Source organism: Trachypithecus francoisi, unplaced genomic scaffold (assembly GCF_009764315.1).
Source record: "Trachypithecus francoisi isolate TF-2019V2 unplaced genomic scaffold, Tfra_2.0 Lachesis_group4, whole genome shotgun sequence".
Taxonomy (NCBI): domain Eukaryota; kingdom Metazoa; phylum Chordata; class Mammalia; order Primates; family Cercopithecidae; genus Trachypithecus; species Trachypithecus francoisi.
In genome coordinates, this window is record NW_022681469.1 from 75,602,865 (window position 1) to 75,623,346 (window position 20,482).

General features: G+C 40.9%; 1 protein-coding gene across 1 annotated transcript in view; it reads right to left on the bottom strand.

Annotated features, from left to right (window-relative positions):
- PON3 (paraoxonase 3) overlaps positions 1-16,293 on the bottom strand; it is a 30,526-nt gene extending 14,233 nt beyond the window's left edge. The window contains exons 1-3 of the mRNA XM_033195123.1: positions 16,141-16,293; positions 14,537-14,607; positions 7,569-7,624 (exon numbers count right to left, since the gene is read on the bottom strand). Coding sequence (XP_033051014.1) covers positions 7,569-7,624; positions 14,537-14,607; positions 16,141-16,214 — 201 coding nt within the window. The 5' untranslated portion in view covers positions 16,215-16,293. The remainder of the gene's footprint in view (positions 1-7,568; positions 7,625-14,536; positions 14,608-16,140) is intronic.
- Positions 16,294-20,482: the final 4,189 nt, after the last annotated feature.

Genomic DNA, 20,482 nt, shown 5'->3' on the forward strand with positions numbered 1-20,482 from the left:
ATTGTCTTCCATGAAACTGATCTCTGGTGTCCAAAAGATTGGGACCACTGTTCTAGAGCCCATACTTTCTTCCTCTTTATTATGAGTGGATGACTTTACTTACTACTTCTCTGAAGATATCATGTCATTTAACATGAATTTCCTATAATTCTTTCCTTTCTGTCCCAGTAATTCTTCTTCAGTTTTATTCATTCTCTTCCTTTCTCCCTCTTTTCTCAAGGAAGGAGTGTCCCTCCTCTGTTCTTAGGTTACATCCTTTACCTGCTTTCTTGGTTCCCTGTTCTCTAGGGTCTGTCTCTAGAGATTACACCTTCTCTCTCTTGCTTTACCACTCATTTTTCACTAACAGCTTCTTCTTTGGCCTGAAAAATTACAAGGTTTCCTTCCTTGAAATAAATATTTTTCTAACTTTACTGCCTCTTCATATATGCATTTCTCTCTCTTCCCCTCACCATCAAATTTCTTAGAAACATCACCTGATCCTGTTGTCTAATGTGAACTGCTCCAACTCTCAATTCCCTGAAGTTAGTATTCTACACCCACCAGTTTGTAGAAATACCATTATAAAGATCACATAATGGTCTCCAAATTACTTTATTTTGATAACTTTTCTACTTCTTATCTGCTTCTCTGTGGCATTCGACACTACAATATACCTTCTTCTTTCTTATCAAAAAGTCAAAAGTAGAATTCCTAAATAGAAATCCTGCTCCTCTTCCTGACTCTTAGATTTCTGCCTACTTCTGTTTTTATCCATCCCTCCTCCCTTCTCACTCTATACTCTTTCCTTGCAGATCTTATATATAAAGATTCAGGTATTTCCTTCATAACAAGGACTTTCAAGTCTGCACATTTATTTGTAACTCTGTAACTCTAGCTTGCATTCCCAACTTCCTCCCAAAGGGCAGCTCAAAATCAAATAGTCAAAAACAAAATCAACATTCTCCCCTCGAATCCATCCTCTCATTTCTATCTATTCTTCTCAGCTAAGGACATCACTATGCTCCCCAACATTGGACCATAAAATTCAATTTTCAATCCACTCTTTCCCCCATAACCAATTTGTCACCAAACTCAATGGCTCAGATAAGAGTACCACTGGAGAAAAAAGTTATATATATTTGTTAAAAATTAAATATATATAATAATTATATATATAAATATATTAGGGGCATTTAATCTCACATCTTCCCTTTCACATGAGGGAAATGAGGCCTACATGAGTGGTTTGCCTAAATCACATTGGCAAGTACCTTGGTAGCTTGGGGGAAGGTAGAGCATAGCCAGCTAGTGGAAAGACTGGATGTTACAGAAATAAAATAATCGGATAGAGAGATAAGGGTGGGGCACTGCAAACAAGCTTGGTCTAGATTAAGTGTGTGATTGAAGAAACGCTTCTGATAAATGGCTTCACATTCACCTAGTTTTCTGTGTAAAGCAGTTAGGTAGGAATTTGTGGCAGCAAACCAACTGTGCGCTAATGACTGTAAGCAATTCTTTTCATACCATTCACTGGTGAAAATGGTGAAAATCATCATCGAGACATGCAGGAATCTTATTTTTCCCAACAAACTACAGGTATATGTGGACAATCAATGAACTCTTCTACTATCCTCATCCATCACATGCACTCAGTAAATATTCGAGGATTTGCACATGCCTGGTAGTATGTTAGGTGTTGGGCATGTCAATGCATGCTCCAAAGTCTTGAGTTCAAGGATCTTGAAATCTAGAGCAAGCACATAAGTATGGTGTGGTCTCTAACAGCCTAAACTCAGGGGATGTGAGGGAATATTCAAGAGAGAACATTGAAGAGGCACCTCACTCCACAAGAGAGTGCCAGGGAGGACTCTCCTGAGGAAGTAAAGTGCCACCGCAATGAACCGTCACAAAGAAGTAGGAGTTAGCTGGCAAAGTGTGATGAAGGGAGTAATCTTGGAGTCAAAGATAAGCGTGTCAAGTCCCAAGACAGGGGAGAAAATACCGTTTGCCATCCCTAAATAGACTAGAAATATCTATTGCACAGAATTATTGTCCAAATCAGCAACTTCCAAACATCTTCGATGATGGCAAGAAAGGGGACAAGGAGAAACCAAAAGAACAAGGTCCCGAATTTATTATAGTGCAGAAGGATTAGAAACAAGCAAATAACATAATCCTTATCCTATAAGTTGTTCATTTACAAAAGGAGATTCATTATTAAAAACTTCATGTTAACATTTCTCATAAACTTATTTGTGATCAAAATATATACTTCCTGTATAGCAATGATTCAGAACTTTTAGTTCCAGTGAAAATTAAAAAAAAAAAAAAGAAGAAAATATACAGTACGAAGGACAAACATTATCTCACAACAGCAAAGAAATTTCCTAGCTATAGAATCATCACTTTTAGTGGTGTATTTAGCATAACATTGAAAATTTAAACTGGAAAGAGGCTTCCAAGATAGCCAACTAGGAACACCTCCGGTCTGCAGCTCCCAGCAAGATCAACATAGAAGACGGGTGATTTCTGCATTTCCAACTGAGGTACCTGGTCCATCTCATTGGGACTAGCTGGACAGTGAGTGCAGCCCATGGAGGGCAAGCCAAAGCAGGGCAGGGCGTCGCCTCACCTGGGAAGCATAAGGGGCCAGCAGATTTCCCTTTCTTAGCCAAGGGAAGCCGTGACAGTCTGTACCTGGAGGAATGGTATGCTCCTGCCCAAATACTGTGCTTTTCAAAACCACAGTCTTTGCAACTAGCAGACCCGGAACTTCCCTCCCATGCCTGGCTCAGTGGGTCCTACACCCACGGAGCCTTGCTCACTGCTAGCGCAGCAGTCTGAGATCAACCTGTGATGCTGCAGCTTGGCAGGGGGAGGGGCGTCCACCATTGCTGAGGCTTGAGTAGGCGGTTTTGTGCTCACAGTGTAAACAAAGAGGCCAGGAAGCTTGAACTGGGCAGATCCCACCACAGCTCAACAAGGCCTACTGCCTTGCTATAGATTCTACCTCTGTGGGCAGGGCATATCAGAACAAAAGGCAGCAGACAGCTTCAGCAGACCTAAACGTCCCTGTCTAACAACTCAGAAGAGAGTAGTGGTTCTCCCAGCACAGCATTTGAGCTCTGAGAACAGACAGATTGCCTCCTCAAGTGGGTCCCTGACACCTGTGTAGCTTGACTGGGAGACACCTCCCACTAGGGGCTGACAGACACCTCATACAGGCAGGTGCCCCTCTGGGACGAAGCTTCCAGAAGAAAAATCAGGCATCAATATTTGCTGTTCTACAGCCTCTGCTGGTGATTTCCAGGCAAACAGGGTCTGGAGTGGACATTCAGCAAACTCCAACAGACCTGCAGCTGAGGGGCCCGACTGTTAGATGGAAAACTAACAAACAGAAAGGAATAGTATCAACATCAACAAAAAGCACATCTACACCAAAAACCCCATCTGTAGGTCAGCAACATCAAAGACCAAAGGTAGATAAAACCACAAAGATAGGGAGAAATCAGAGCAAAAAAGCTGAAAATTCCAAAACCCAGAGTGCCTCTTCTCCAAAGAATCGCAGCTCCTCACCAGCAAAGGAACAAAACTGGATGAAGAATGAGTTTGATGAGTTGACAGAAGTAGACTTCAGAAGGTCAGTATTAACAAACTTCTCCAAGCTAAAGGAGCATGTTCTAACCCATTGCAAGGAAGCTAAAAACCTTGAAAAAAGGTTAGACAAGTGGATAACTAGAATAAACAGTGTAGAGAAGATCTTAATGACCTGATGGAGCTGAAAACCATGGCATGAGAACTTCCTGATGCATGCACAAGCTTCAATAGCCAATTTAATCAAGTGGAAGAAAGGATATCAGTGATTGAAGATCAAATTAATGAAATAAAGTAAGATGACAAGATTAGAGACGAAAGAGTGAAAAGAAATGAACAAAGCCTCTAAGAAATATGGGATGTGAAAAGATCAAATCTACATTTGATTGGTATTCCTGAAAGTGACGGGGAGAATGGGTCCAAGTTAGAAAACACTCTTCAGGATATTATCCAGGAGAATTTCCCCAATCTAGCAAGTCAGGCCAACATTCAAATTCAGGAAATACAGAGAACACCACAAAGATACTCCGCGAGAAGAGCAACCCCAAGACACATAATTGTCAGATTCACCAAGGTTGAAATGAAGGAAAAAATGTTAAGGACAGCCAGAGAGAAAGGTTGGGTTACCCACAAAGGGAAGCCCATTCAGACTAACAGTGGATCTCTCGGCAGAAATCCTACAAGCCAGAAGAGAGTGGGGGCCAATATTCAACATTCTTAAAGAAAAGAATTTTCAACCCAGAATTTCATATCCAGCCAAACTAAGCTTCATAAGTGAAGGAGAAATAAAATATTTTGCAGACAAGCAAATGCTGAGAGATTTTTGTCACCACCAGTCCTGCCTTACAAGAGCTCCTGAAGGAAGCACTAAATATGGAAAGGAACAACCGGTACCAGCCACTGCAAAAACATGCCAAATTGTAAAGATTATTGATGCTATGAAGAAACTGCATCAATTAATGAGCAAAATAACCAGCTAACATCATAATGACAGGACCAAATTCACATATAACGATATTAACCTTAAATGTAAATGGGCTGAATGCTCCAATTAAAAGACATAGAATGGCAAATTGGATAGAGTCAAGATTCATCAGTGTGCTGTATTCAGGAGACCCATCTCACATGCAAAGACACATATAGGCTCAAAATAAAGGGATGGAGGAAGATCAACCAAGCAAATAAAAAGCAAAAAAAAAAAAAAAAAAAAAAAAAAGAAAAGAAAAAGCAGGAGTTGTGATCCTAGTCTCTGAAAAAACAGACTTTAAACTAACAAAGCTCAAAAGAGACAATGAAGGCCATTACATAATGGTAAAGGCATCAATTCAACAAGAAGAGCTAACTATCCTAAATACACATGCATCCAATACAGGAGCACCCAGATTCATAAAGCAAGTCCTTAGAGACCTGCTAAGAGACTTATACTCCCATACAATAATAATGGGAGACTTTAACACCCCACAGTCAATATTAAACAGATGAATGAGACAGAAAGTTAATAAAGATATCCAGGACTTGAACTCAGCTCAGGACCAAGTGGACCTAACAGATATCTATAGAACTCTCTACCCCAAATCAACAGAATATGCATTCTTCTCAGCACCATATTGCATTTATTCTAAAATTGACCACATAATTGGAAGTAAAACATCCCTTAGCAAACGCAAAATAACAGAAATCACGAACTGTCTCTCAGATCACAGTGCAACCAAATTAGAACTCCAGATTAAGAAACTCACTCAAAACCACACAAGTACATGGAAACTGAACAACCTGTTCCTGAATGACTACTGGTTAAATAACAAAATGAAGGCAGAAATAAAGATTTTCTTTGATACCAATGACAACAAAGACACAATGTACCAGAATCTCTGGAACACATTTAAAGCAGTGTGTAGGCCGGGTGCGGTGGCTCAAGCCTGTAATCCCAGCACTTTGGGAGGCCGAGACGGGCGGATCACGAGGTCAGGAGATCGAGACCATCCTGGTGAACACGGTGAAACCCCGTCTCTACTCAAAAATTCAAAAAACTAGCCGGGCGAGGTGGCGGGCGCCTGTAGTCCCAGCTACTCGGGAGGCTGAGGCAGGAGAATGGCGTAAACCCGGGAGGCGGAGCTTGCAGTGAGCTGAGATCCGGCCACTGCACTCCAGCCTGGGCAACAGAGCGAGACTCCGTCTCAAAAAAAAAAATATAGCAGTGTGTAGAGGGAAATTTATAGCACGAAATGCCCACAAGAGGAAGCAGAAAAGATCTAAAATCGACACCCTAACATCACAACTAAAAGAACTACAGAAGCAAGAGCAAACAAATTCAAAAGCTACCAGAAGGCAAGAAATAACTAAGATCAGGGAAGAACTGAAGGAAATAGAGACATGAAAAACCCTTCAAAAAATCAATGAATCCACCCTTCAAAAAATCAATGAATCCACCCTTCAAAAAATCAGTGAATCCAGGAGCTGCTTTTTTGAAAAAAATCAACAAAATAGACCACTAGCAAGACTAATAAAGAAGAAACGAGAGATGAATCAAATAGATGCAGTAAAAAGTGATAAAGGGGATATCATCACTGATCCCACAGAAATACAAACTACCATCAGAGAATACTAAAACCACCTCTACACAAATAAACTAGAAAATCTAGAAGAAGTAGATACATTCCTGGACACATCCACCCTCCCAAGATTAAAGCAGGAAAAAGTTGAATCTCTGAATAGACCAATAGCAGGCTCTGAAATTGAGGCAATAATTAATAGCCTACCAACCAAAAAAAGTCCAGGACCAGATGGATTCACAGCCGAATTCTACCAGAGGTACAAAGAGGAGCTGGTACAATTCCTTCCAAAACTATTCCAATCAACAGAAAAAGAGGGAATCCTCCCTAACTCATTTTATAAGGCTAGCATCATTCTGATACCAAAGCATGGCAGAGACTCACCAAAAAAAGATAATTTTAGGCCAATAGCCCTGATGAACAGCGCTGGGAAAATCCTCAAAAAAATACTGGCAAACCGAATCCAGCAACACATCAAAAAGCTTATCCACCACAATCAAGTCAGCTTCATCCCTGGGATGCAAGGCTGGTTCAACATGCGCAAATCAATAAATGTAATCCATCACATAAACAGAACCAACAACAAAAACCACATGATCATCTCAATAGATGCAGAAAAGGCCTTCAACAAAATTCAACGGCCCTTCATGCTAAAAATTCTCAATAAACTAGGTACTGATAGTACATATCTCAAAATAATAAGAGCTATTTATGACAAACCCACAGCCAATATCATACTGAATAGGCAAAAACTGGAAGTGTTCCCTTTGAAAATTGGCACAAAACAAGGATATCGTCTCTCAACACTCCTATTCAACATAGTGTTGGAAATTCTGGCCAGGGCAATCAGGCAAAAGAAAGAAATAAAGTGTATTCAATTAGGAAAAGAGGATGTCAAATTGTCTCTGTTTGCAGATGACATGATTGTATATTTAGAAAACCCCATCATCTGAGTCCAAAATCTCCTTAAACTGATAAGGAACTTCAGCAAAGTCTCAGGATAGAAAATCAATGTGCAAAAATCACAAGCATTGCTATACACCAATAACAAACAAACAGAGAGCCAATCATGAGTGAACTACCATTCACAATTAGGAGCGGAAGCCCAGTCAAATAGGGCAATGATGAGAATGGATAGCAATAGGACCGATCTGGAGACTAGTGTAGGAATCAAATGGAAATCAATACACATTTATCAAGACCCTACTGAGTATGCCACTAACCACAGGGAGTTGCCCACCATGAGGCAGTCAAAGCTGGGCATTCCTGTGGTGTTCTAATTAGCCCTCCAGAATCCTGTTTTGGCTTTTTTAGTTGACTGGTTTACCCATAGGTGGGATGAGAGTGTAGGGATCCATCTGGCAGCTCCAGTGGACAACATTAATGCACTGTCTATACAGCTATTGACGTCAGCATCAGAGCAGCATGGAAAATACTCACACTGGAGATAAAAGCCAGCCCACTAGGAAGTATATCAATATCTTCAGAGCCATTTTCTGCAAAAGAAGGGTAGAATCAGAAAAATGCATATATGAATGCTCAAAAAAATACATCTCACAGTCCAAACTACAAATATCTTTTGGAAACTTCTCTTGGAAATTGTCGACTTGTTCAACCATTTACTTGGGAAACTATATTAACTTTTGGGAATCTCACAGGCATGCTACTCTACAGTAAAACTTGAATCAGACTCCTCAAATACTAAATCCTTTTTTAGAACCCCATTTTCAGGAGAAAAAGGCAAATACCTAGAAAATAAACTCATATCCTAGATTTACTCTTTAAGTAACAATTTTCAGGGCATGTCCTGAGAGATTCAGCTTTATTCCCCATAGAAGGCTGGTCTATAGACTCAATAATAAAATCTGGAAAGTCATAACCGTAAAGGTCTTTTATGACAGGCCTCTCTGCCAAGCGTTCCTTCTCTTCCAATGTGAAGCCTAAAACACTATCATTATACAATCATATTGGGAAATTATTGAGTAATAAAATACTGAGTATAAATGAATATGAAAGATTAGTGAGAATTAATATGAAAGTTTAGTCAGATCTTTTTTCTCATTAAGAGCTAGTTTTCAGCATTTTTTTCTATGGAAAGAGACATATAATAAGTAAGTTTTGACTGAGAACAAGATGAAAAAGGAGCTATCATGGCTTCTAGTAGGAATAAAGATCTGCATATAATGTGGTTCCAAGTAGACAGAAGTGAGATTGAAGACAATGGTTATCTAGTGTGGCAAACTATAGTCTACAAATATGTCAGAACCAATATGTATCATTGCCACTCGTTCTTAAAATGTGATGTTCAGACCCTTCCAGCAAGAGGTAAAGTCTATATTCTCTCCTGTTGAAGCTGGGTAGAACTTTGTAACTGCCTTGACAGATAGAGTAAGATGGATGCAATGCCACATAACATTCTAGACTAAGTCATAGTCATAGCTGCCACTGGCTCTCTCTCTCTCTATTTCTTAAGACATGCACCTTGGGAACTCTGGATCAAAATGTAAAAAGTCTGGCTATTGTAAAACTACAGAGGAAAGAGTACAGAGGGATCACCCAAAGTGGAAAGAGAGTTAGCATCATCTTTAGCTCAGGCCATAGGAGCTAGAAATGACTCTAGTTCCCAGCCTTTTAGTCATTCTAGCTGATGTAAATGAAACAGAGTGGACTGCCTACACTGTGCCCTGTCAACATTGCACATTATTGAGCAAAATAGCGGTGGTTGTTTTAAGTCACTAAGTTTTGGGGTGGTTTGCTACACAGTCATAGTTATTAGAACACACAGGGAAATGGTTACCTAGAGTAGTGGGTTACTAGAGTGTCAAAAGGCAATGGGGGAAGTATATGAAATATGAAAAAGAAAATTGCAGCGAAGTCAAAGAAGATGCAAACTGAAATCAATAAAATGGTGAACAATAGGCACTTAGAAGTTGAGAAAGATTTTACTTTATTCAGTATACTGAAGGTTGAAAGTAATCCCCACCTAGAAATATGAAAATCAAATTAACCAGAACTTCCCATTTCCTAAGTATTCCAGTTAATCAAGATTTACCTGTATATGGTACCTTGATAGCTATTTCCACACAAAATGACATAGACATCAGAAGAATCCAGCAAACTGAATAAAGTCATTTAAAAAATTGCATTGAATACTTGTTGGTTATTTTCTAGTGTTTCTCCTTCCTCTCTGCACTCCCGTCTTGGTTTCCCTGTACCTTAATCTCATTCCCATCTCTGTCCTATAGGTGGATATTTTCCAGGCTCTGTCTGACCGTGGCTCTTTCTCATGGCAAAGCATCCATTTTCCCCACATGATGCACCCTAGTCCCACATGGGTCGTGGCAGATGGCTTCAGTTTCCACCTGGATGCTCTCGAATCCTCAATCTCTAAATCAAGCTCAAAACTTTCTTCCAAGTTCCAGACCTTTGTATGAATCTGCATGTTGGACATTTCTACCTGGGTCTTTTATTTCTCATATTCCACAGGTGCCAAACTGATCTGAAAGTTTCTCCTTCGAATCTGCTCCATTTTCTATATTTCTGCTTCAATGAATGGTGCCTCCATTCCACAAACACCCAGAGCAGGAAGCTTGGAGTTACCTTTGATGCGTTCCTTTTCCTTAATTTCCAAATCCAACTGATCACCAGTCATTCAAGCTCCAGGACTTCCTCTTGGATTTCTACAATAGTTTCCCAATAACTCAGCTTTGTTTCCCTCAACCCATTCTCTGCATTGCTGAGAGTCATGTTTTAAAATTTAAAGTTGACCTTGTTATCCCCTGCTTAAAACCTCCCAGAGGCCCACTAGGGCTGACAGTATAAATACCAAGCTCTTTGGTCTAGATCCCAAACATCTTGGCTCCAGTCTCAGTTACTGTGGCCTCACTCTCTACTTTACATTGCAGCTGTGCTGTGTACTTACTACTGTCCTGTGAGTAGTTTGTGAAATGGGCCAGACTCATTCACCAGCATGTCTAGGCATATGTTGCTTTCTCCTTGCAACACTCAGACCTTTCCCATCCTAACCTTACCTCTACTTGGCCAAGGCCACAGGATCCTGGAGGTTTGGGGCCACCTTCTCAACCTATGCAAACTTTCCTGGTTTCAGCATCTATTTTATGTATTAATATGGTCATCTGTGACTATGTCTACCATGATCTTTTTCATACTGGGCTGCACCCCTCTGTTTACTTGTTAATTTCCTACTAGATGGTCTGCTTTCTGAAGGCAAGAACTGGGTTTTATTCAGTGTTGTATCCTTACACCCAACATAATACTTGCCTTTTCACTGCAGAAGCTCTTAATAAAGCTAGCTGGTTCAAAAAAGAAATAAACACTTTTTGTTTTTTGAACTTTGTCGTGTATTGAGGTTAAACTTTGAAAAGTGGGTGATGATTTCTGAGTCGAAGATATCTTGAATTGTATTTGGCTCCTCTTCTCTTCCAAACACGATTTTACATGTCTCCTCTGACAGCATAAACCTACTTCAATAACTCACCTAAAACAGAGTGGGCATTTTTCAGAAGTGTTGTGCCTGTCTTAATTTACTTGCTCCATCGGGAGCATGGGAAAGCTGGTGCTTTGCACTCAGCAGTGGAAAAGAATTACCACACAAGATTGCACAGTGTCACCACCCCTTCTTCCCACCTACACTGTGCCTGCATGACAGGCCCCATGCATCTCAGCAACAATGGCACCTGTGGGAGCAAAAGCCTCCAGGATACCTTCCTCTGAGACTTTCCCACACACTTATTAGTCTATGCACAACTATCATTAAAACCCCACTGCTAAGTCTAAAATCAGACTTACGAATAGGTGCCTACTGCTTCTTAGTCTGTCAACCCTACTACTCCTTGGCATAACTTCATTTCTTTACTCTTTTCTTCATTTCTCCAGTCATCCCCTACAGGCACTCTGATAAAGGGTCACATCAAAACATTACTATCAGTTAATTTTATTATCGTCACTTCACATCCTGGAGAGAAGTTTCTGATAGTCACTTAAGAAAACACATGGAACCTACTATGGTGTAGAAGCATATCTTGGAGACATGGGAAGCTATAGAATGGAAAGGAGTGGAAGGGAAGGCAGGTAAGTATTAAATACACAGGCCATCTACTCGATAATCCTGCCCAGTGAAAGCCCTACTGAAGTATTCATATTTCAAGTGCAGCTTTGATTAGATGCCAAGGGCAGCCAGCTAACATCCTGGTTAAAACAATCCTTGACCCTCAAAGCCTTGGAGAAAAAGATGAACGTAATACAAAAAGATCTATGAGATATGATTTCCGGAGAAAGATATATTCCATCTTTCAACTTTTCTGCCCAGAAAAAAATACTGGGGAAGAAAAACAAAATAAGAGTTTCTTCCACCAATAAAATAAACCTCAAAAATCTGGGTCTTGAAAATACAAATAAGTATTTTTCTCCAGCTTTGTTACAACCTACTATACCCTACCTAAAATCCTTCAGTAGCTTTTCATGGCTTTATAAAGTCTCTGCTCTTCAACTAGTTGTGACTTGTAAGTATTATCTTATCACTTATCTTAATTTAAATATCTAGCCTGCCTTGTTTTGATTAACCTATACCTAGTAATATTTCAGCTGTTTGCATATCAGATTTTCTGTTTTCCTGCTGTTGTAATACTTTCCTGAAGCTTCCATAATAAAAAATGTGTTGTCAGTAGATAAGAAAGGTGGTGTTACACAACAGAGAGTACAAAGGCATAGAAGGAAATGGTCTTGGCTCATAAGCTAAGCCCATCACCCCCTAGTTCCAGACCATCGGGCAAACAACTTAATTCTTCTGTATGTCAATTTCCTAATCTGCAAAGCATAGATAGGAGCATCCACTTTACAAATTGGTTATGAGGATGATGTAGATGTTTGTAAAGGACTCAACAGGCTGCTCATAGTCACCAAGCCTTTGATAAAGCAGCTTTTTCAAAAGATATATATCAGTATTGTCCTACTGACACATGACCCATCATCATTCTAACTTGTTTAGTTCACCAAACATATGCCAATAATAGACATGAGAAGTAACATGGCATTTTTTTCTTCTGCTCCCAGCCTGCTTCCAACTAAGTCATTTTCTTCAAAATATTTGGATAATCAGAACATTGACCTAAGACTTACAATATTAACTCTAATTTTACCTTCTCAAATCTAGTTGAGTGATACAATTCAAGAGTCAGACTAGATCTTACCAATCATCGAATCTAATTACACCTCTTAATTATTTGCAGGCTTATATATTTTGAGAGTTATTTGTATAGTGAATATGAATACTACTACACCACAAAACAGTAAACAAATGAGTAAACGTCACATTTCCTTATTTTTAAAATCAAATAAATCACTCTGATAACCCATTCCGCTAAGTTGATGGAAAATCCAATCTGAGTCATTACTGGGTTTCTCTGTTAGGGTTATGAAATTATTTTAGGTAGGTTCTAAACCTAAGCAGACTGTTTTGGAAAGGCCATCTGGCATTCATTCTATATTATGTATCATCGAATTATTCACTGCCAGTTACTGGTCCGTTTTATTTAGACAGTTCTGCTACTTCCATGTCATACATTGACACAAGGTCTTTACCTTAGCTGGAACACAGGGTCCAGCATCCCTAAAGATACCTTGCAACCATTCCTCCTGAGGTCCTGCTTTTCTCCCAGAATGCTGTCAGCCAGTGGGGTAAGGGTCCCCATTATTCAAAGATATCCATCCACATATTCATATCCCTTCTCCATCAGAATCCCTTGAAGGGGCTCAGGTTTTTAAAAACAATTCAAGAAAGGGAGTTTCTTCGGTTTCTTCTGCTTTCCAGCTGCTAGCACAAACCACCTCTAAGACTAGGGAGTGCAAGGTTCGGATTACTTTATTTTTTAGAAATTGAGAGGCAAAAAAGGCAGAAACCTCAAATCAAAAGGGCACTTTTTCTATATTTTTTAATATAGCAATAAAATAGAAAATCATATCCCAAAATAAGCTCTCCCATCACCTTCTAATAAATAAGTCATAGTCCTTGGCCCTAGGGAGTCTACAATCTGATAGTGAAAGAGAGAACACTGCCAGCTATAATTTAAGGCATGTGGCAGGTGTCGTAAGTGAATCGGAGCTTCAGAGTGCAGTGAGAATTCAGCAGCTGATTTCAGTAAGCAGCGACGGAGGAATAAGTAAGTTTGGAGAGAATTTCATAAGCAAAGGTGAGAAAGTGAAAGAACATATTCTCAGAACAGGGAACACAATCTAGCCTGATTTTATTTTATTTTTCTGTTAGCAATGTCAGGAAGAATTGGAGGTGTGCAGCCCAAATAAGCAGCTGTGGCGTTAGCTAGTAGGTGAGATTAGCCCATGTCTCATGTAGAAGCATGAGGGACAAGCGGGGAACAATGGTTCCTGGATTTTGAACTGAATCTTTTGAGAATGAGGGTACCATACATACGAAAAGTCTAGAGGCAGAGCTGGTTGTGGGTGGGAGGATGAGGGAGAAAAGGACAGAAATGTAAAATAGATTTCAGCTTAGGGAGAGTTTGAGATGGAGCTACCCTTTAACTGACTAAAAAAGAAGGGCTGCAGTTTGTAAGGTTAGGGACTGGGCCGTGGATTTTTGGTGAATTTTTTTAAAAGAAGGTAGGTAGGCTGTGAGGTTCCTTCTTTTTTTTTTTTAAAGACAAAGTCTCGCTCTGTCGCCAGGCTGGAGTGCAGTGGCGCGGTATCGGCTCACTGCAACCTCCGATGACTCCCTGGTTCAAGTGATTCTCCTGCCTCAGCCTTCCGAGTAGCCGGGACGACACGCACTCGCCGCCACCATGCCGGGTTAATTGTTGTATTTTTAGTAGAGATGGGTTTTCACTATGTTGGCCAGGATGGTCTCAATCTCCTGACCTCATGATCCGCCCCCCTCAGACTCCTAAGTGCTGGGATTATAGGTTTGAGCCACTGTGTCAGCCGGGTCTGAGGTTCTTGAGGGGAGGGGCTAAGTCATATTACTCTTGGTACTTGTAGATAAATTTTGAAAAAAATAACACTTGAAGCCAGGAATGACAACAAGGAAAGGGAGGGAGGAAGGAAAGAAGGAAGGAAGAAAAAAAAGGAAGGTAACAGAGGACAAGGAGAAGACAGGAAAGGAGAAGCATTCAGTGAGGGGAAAAACAGGGTGTGGTCAATGACATTCTTTAGGTAATGTGGAGAGATATCAGTAAGGAAATGTGCTGAGAAAAAGCCACAAAGGATGTCATTTGGGACACCCCTAAAGACCTTGCATGAGGCAGAGTGGATGGGGCAGATGTCCCACTGGGAGGGCTTAAGTAGTGACAGGTAATTAAATGAGCTGGTAGGTCTCAGTCAGGTGGATGGCAACCAAGAAGCTGTGCTGACTCCTCTTGATACTGTCATATACATACCAAGTTCCTCAATAAGGTGGCAGTTTTCAGGTTCTACTGGCTCCACTTCTCGAGAGGCATTCATCCTTTCTCTGTAGAAGATAAAACCCAACCCTGGAAATCAAGGCACAGCTTTCAAAATGTATGTTTAAATGTGGACTTCAATCATCTTCGTGTTGGTTAACTATCTTTATCATAATTTATGAATGATATAACAAGTAAGTAGGTACCTCCTTTTACGTTTATTTACATAATGTAGACATTATATGGTATTTTACCTATATCAGCTAACCTTACTCAGTTATTGCTGAAAAACTATAATATGATTCTACATGGAAAACATTCTGCTGCCCAAATAAAAGACACTATTTAATAGTATGAGTAATTGAACAATATCACTAATTTAAATGCACAAAATAGTCCTACTTAATTTTCTAAAGTATCGTCTGTTATAAATCTGCACTTAATCCCCTACAGTCTTGCCCTTTGAACTTCTCCTTCCAAACTGCTTTCCCAAAATTCAACAGGGTGTCCTAATAGTCAAACTCTGTCACTTTTGCTTTAATTTTTAAATTTTACACTGACTTACTTTTCAAGTATGTAAATTCATTAAACCAACCACAATTTAAACAATTGGCCAATTTATTTTTCAATACAATTTTCTTGTTTCCAGAGTGAAATGGAATGTTTCTACATTCTTCTAATATCAGGGATAATTTAAAATTTGTATTAAAGTATATTCAGGAAGACTTGATACTTACCTTACAGTCATTTATTTTAAAAAATACCCCTTCGATCTACTTTTTTTATTATTATTACTATTATTTTATGATTCTCTATGTGGTTGCACTGGGAGCAAATGTAACAATAAAACTCTCAAACTGGAAGTATTACTAATAGGCATCAGGCACCTCAACAGATTCTAGACATAATTCTCTGAGAAAACCAGCTTCTACTAAGAGAAATACATAAACACTCAAAGACAACTGAAAGCAAGCAGAGGCTTTCGATCCACTCATGAATGTGTTTTACCACTGAAAGATTCTTCTTTCTAGCCCAGTATTGACTTTTCCTGAGACATTTCTAGGCTGGCTATCACCATTGTCTCTTCCACTTCAAAAAGTCAAATGCCTACAAAATGCCAGTTACCAACTGCAGATTTCAGCTGGTTTGCCCTGCTGTCTGGCCAGTTCTTTAGGATAGGTTCCATAACTCAGTACTTCTGTGTGATTAGCTAGACCCGGGCAATGTCTCAGTCAACCATAAACATCCAACTGGTAGCCTGATCCTCTCCCTAGTCCAGCGTTTCCAATGGACATCCTTTTTTCCCAAGCGAAATGTCGAGGGTGAGCTGGGAAAGGGGTCATGATCTTCCGAAAGTAAAGGGGGGTCATAACCTTCAAAAAATAAATGGGAGTAATTCGGCTCCGCAGTCTTTGGAAACGCAAGTAGCTCACTTTCCCCATAAGCGAGTCTCAAGGGGCAGTTTGCTGGGTGCGATGGAGGAGTGAGGTTCCAAAGCTGCTCTTTCCTACCCGCTAGGAAGGGGGCGCCAGGCAGCCCCCGACCTCACTTGGAAGAGGAGAGAAAGAGAGTCGAGGACGCCCTGTCAAGATGCCACTCACCTAAACGCCAGGAACATCTCCCCGACTAAGGACAGGCCGACCCCCAGCAGGACCAGCGCCACGAGCTTCCCCATGGTCTCGGGTGCCCAGAGGCAACGCGCAGCGCCGAGAGCTCCCGGAGGCGCGGCGGGCGGTTCCTGCCTCTCCTACGGATTGGGACCCGCTCGGCCCCGCCCGCCCGCGCCTCCCACTCTGGTGAGCGGCCCAGGTGCGGCAGCAGGGCGCCGACGAGTCCCGCCCAGCCCCGCCGCCCAGGTTCAAGGCCAGCTTCACGGTCAGCTTCACGTGCACGAGTCCTTGTTTTTTGGGCGAAGGTCAAGACTCAACGGAGAGGAAACCAGGACCGAGTTGTGGAGGGAGTTTGCTCCTAAAACCCGCTAAATCCTACCTCAGTTCCTCAGATGGCCTGAGAGGGAAACCGGAGGCGCCGGGAAGGGGGAGCTCCAGTTCAGGACTGGAACTCTGGACCTCTGCAAGGCAAGATGTGAGGTGACGCTGAATTGCTCCCAAGACACAGGAAGGGCGAAGGTAATCGAAGCGAAGAGCTTTAACTCATCTTCTCCAAGATTTGGGGCACGAGAACCTGTCTCCTGACCTTCGTGCCCTACCTCGGAGTGTGCTGCCCAGACGGACTTGTGAATATCTGTGTCTGCCCCCATAGTTAACCAGAGAAGGAAACAGCAGGAGAAAAGAAGGAAAAGACACAGGAAACGGGAAGAGGAGCAGAGGCGATGAAGGGGAAGGTCGTTTCCTTGGCAGGGTAGGACCTTTTTCTTCTAGGTCTTGAGTTCCTGGCAGGCAAGAAATGCTCTTTCCCCTCTCCTGATGAAGACCAGGTTGGAGGGGGAGGAACTGAAGATGGGGGAAGACAAGGAGCATTTCCGGCAAAGTAGCATCTTCAAGCATGATCTATTTATATTTACGGACAGAAAGAAACATTAGTTCTGTTGGGTTCCACTGAGTAAACTCTTTGTTGAGAGAGCAAGATTTGCCCATCCTGGGGGTATTAAAAAAAGAAAAGGTGGTCCCTGACCTACGGGATACATGATTCTACTGTGAATACATAATTACAGGATGAATAATGAAGCCCACCACTTATGCAGTACTGACTGTGTGCTTTGCCTGTGCTGACACCTCTACCTATGTTAACACATTTAATTATCAACACAATCTCTGGGGTGTGGGTAGCCTTACCCCAATTTTACAGGTGAAACCTGCAGCACAGAGTGCTTATGTGGCTTGCTGTAGGTCACACAGCTGTCAAGCAGCAGACTCCAAAATCTGGGCCCTTAACTGAGCTGCCTCTACCATCCTGCCTCTAGAAAAGCTATGGAAGAAGGGTTATATTAAAAGGACAGTGTAACGTCTTGAATTGTATAGATAAGAGTTCTAGTTAAGATGACTAATGTTAAAAGAGTGCAAGCAGAGGAGGAATCGAAGTTAGGAAGGCACACAGAGCTGAGGGGCCTGGGGTGTGGTGTAGACACGCACGCAGGGTTTGGGAGTCAGGCTGCCTGAGTTTGGATCCAGCTTAGATAAGGTACTCAGCTTTATTAAGCTACAGATTCCTCTTCTATAAAAGGGCGTCCACCTCACAGGTAGCTTAAAATTAAATGTGATAATGAGTGTCAAGTGCTCTGCACTGTGCTTGATACGTTTTATGAAGTCAGGAAAGATTAACCACTAATTAATTCTGAACTTTGCTTGAGACTGTAGGCTCCTGTGGGAAGGACTCCATCCCATTGATGGCTGGGTTTTCCTGTGCCATTCATAGAACTTTGTGCTTAATAATGGCTCAATAGATATGATTAGATGGATGGATGTAAAATATGGACTTGGGAGAAAGAAAAATTAGAAGAATAAAAAATAAATGGAGTGGATAATGAAATAATAATAGTCACATTATTATTTCACTCAGCATTTGCATGCCTTGTCACATTACTTCTTATTAACCTTACCTTCAAAGAAGTAAAGTGAATTGCTTGCTGCAAGTTTGATGGGACTAAAAAGAAGGAAAGTGAGGCTTAGAGAGGTAAAGTAATAATTCACTTAAGGTTACATAACTAAGAAGTGTCAGTGCCTCCATATGGACTCAGATCAGGTGACTCTAGAGCTCATGTTCCTTATCACTGTGTTTGCAGCATAGCATGAAGACAGGGGTAAAGAAAGAAGCAGATTCTTGGGCAATTGATTGAAGTTCTGTGTTAGCTATGAGTTGTTTAAAAACTCTTCGCTTTAAGCAGAGGAGTCTGTGTGTGTATGTGTGTGTGTACATTAACTTTAAACCCTAGAGGTGGTTAGTTTTTATTTGAATACCATAATCAGTCATTCAAATCCCCAGCATGGTAAATTAGCATTAAAGAATTCCAAACTTTGGAGGCCACTGTATCAAGTGTCACCATCTAAATCTGCTCTTAGCAATAGGCCAAACTGACTTGGTCAAGAGGCCACAGGTACATCAGTATTGTAAAAGGGGTTTGTTGACTTTCAAAGAGCAGGACAGATAAATTCAAAAGGCCTCAATTCAAGATCCAATTCCATTTGTAGTTGGCTCTTTAATCTTTTGAAATCACCCATCACCACCTCTGGGCCCTTCTTTCCTTACATGTATAGTGGGGCTTTCAAAGAGCTAATGTAGACCAAATTCAATGCTATACGTTTAAACAGTAACACAATATTGTATGTAGATCTAGGCAGTCCAACACCACTGATAATCAAAATGCCATTAAGGGGGATGTAGAATATACATGTGGTATAATCCTAAGGTATAAAATTAGGGGAATTACATATTATACACATATATGTGTGTGTGTATGTATATATATATATATATAAACAATCTAGACATAAACTGAAGAGTAGTTACTTTGAGAGCAGAAGACTGGGGTCATGGAGAGTGGGAAGGTCAGTGAGTATGGAAGGAGACTTTGCTTTTACTGTTTGACCCTCTGCGATGTTTAAAATTTTCAAACTGCATATCTTGATCATGTTTACAATCGCTACATTTTTAATTTAAAAATATTGTTTGTATCAGTGAATCTTGCCGAGAAAAAGAGGTGGTGATAGAGAAGAAGAGCAACAAATCAAAAGAGATTACGATTATATCACAATAAAGCTGTTTTTTAAAAAGAGGATATGGATTTTAGAACATTAGGAAACATCGTCCTAAGCCATAGAAACCACTGTTTAAAACCTGGGTACAACTACATGTCATTAATGTGTCTTGTGCTGCTCAGGAGAGAGAAAAGCTAGAGGACCAGAGATTTGTATTATTTTAAGAAGTGACTTCTATTAGTTAGAAAATTTATTATTTTAAATTTGTACTTATTTATTAAATATTTAGGTATCTGTGAATTTAAATAAAATTCTTAATTTCATTCTGAAGACGCACTTGATAATGAAGTCAGGTAGTGAAAGTCTGATACCTTGTTTGGTGACTTCCTGCAACTCACCATGGGGAAGGTGCCCCTAATCAGGACTTCAGGTGCAGCCTGTGGTGTGCTAGGAGTCATCTGAGCTGAGTGTATTTAGCAGGAGGAGCATCAGGGTACCAGCAGGCTCACATTTCACTATATAAGCACCAAGTGAATGAGGGGGTCCTTGAGGGGCACACTTTGCCAGGAAGGTTCTTTCCAGATTTATGTTCCACTTTAAGTGTCTTCAGAGGATTTTTCATCAATATCTGGTAGCCCCTCAGTGACTCTAGTTTGGAACACACCTCAAGGTAGATTCAGCATATTACATTACTTGATTGAACATGAACTTGTCAGATTGTATGACCAGGAGAAGGAGTTAATTAAGTGGACACAGGGTGGTGAGGTTCACAGAAAGAGGTCAGGGCATCGGCAAGTAGGGGAATTAGAACAGAAATAGTCCAGTACAGATAGAGCAGCGGTTCTCAAACTTCAGCAGGCCTAAGAATCACCTGGAGGGCTCCTTAAAAGAGAGATTGCTGAGTCCTAGACCCAGAGTATCAGATTTGTTAGATTTGGTGTGGGGCTTGAGAATTTGCATGTCTAACAAGTTTGCAGGTGATGCTGATGCTGCTGGCCCAGGGACCATGCTTTCAGAATCACTGAGCTTAAATGATTGGGAGGAAGATGGTGAGAATTGAATCTGGAGAGGAAAGGAGATTGTAGGCCAAGTTAAGAAACTTGAATTATATTCTAAGGGGCATTGGGAAGCCACTGGAAGTAACATGTTTTGGCAGGTGTTTTAGAAACATTGCTCCACAATGATGAGAGTGGATTATGGAGCAGGTGGAGCACTTACCTTTCCTGGAGGCTGGGAGATAATTGGAGGCCTTTCTGGGTGAGATATGTGAGGGTGACTGGAGAAGGTG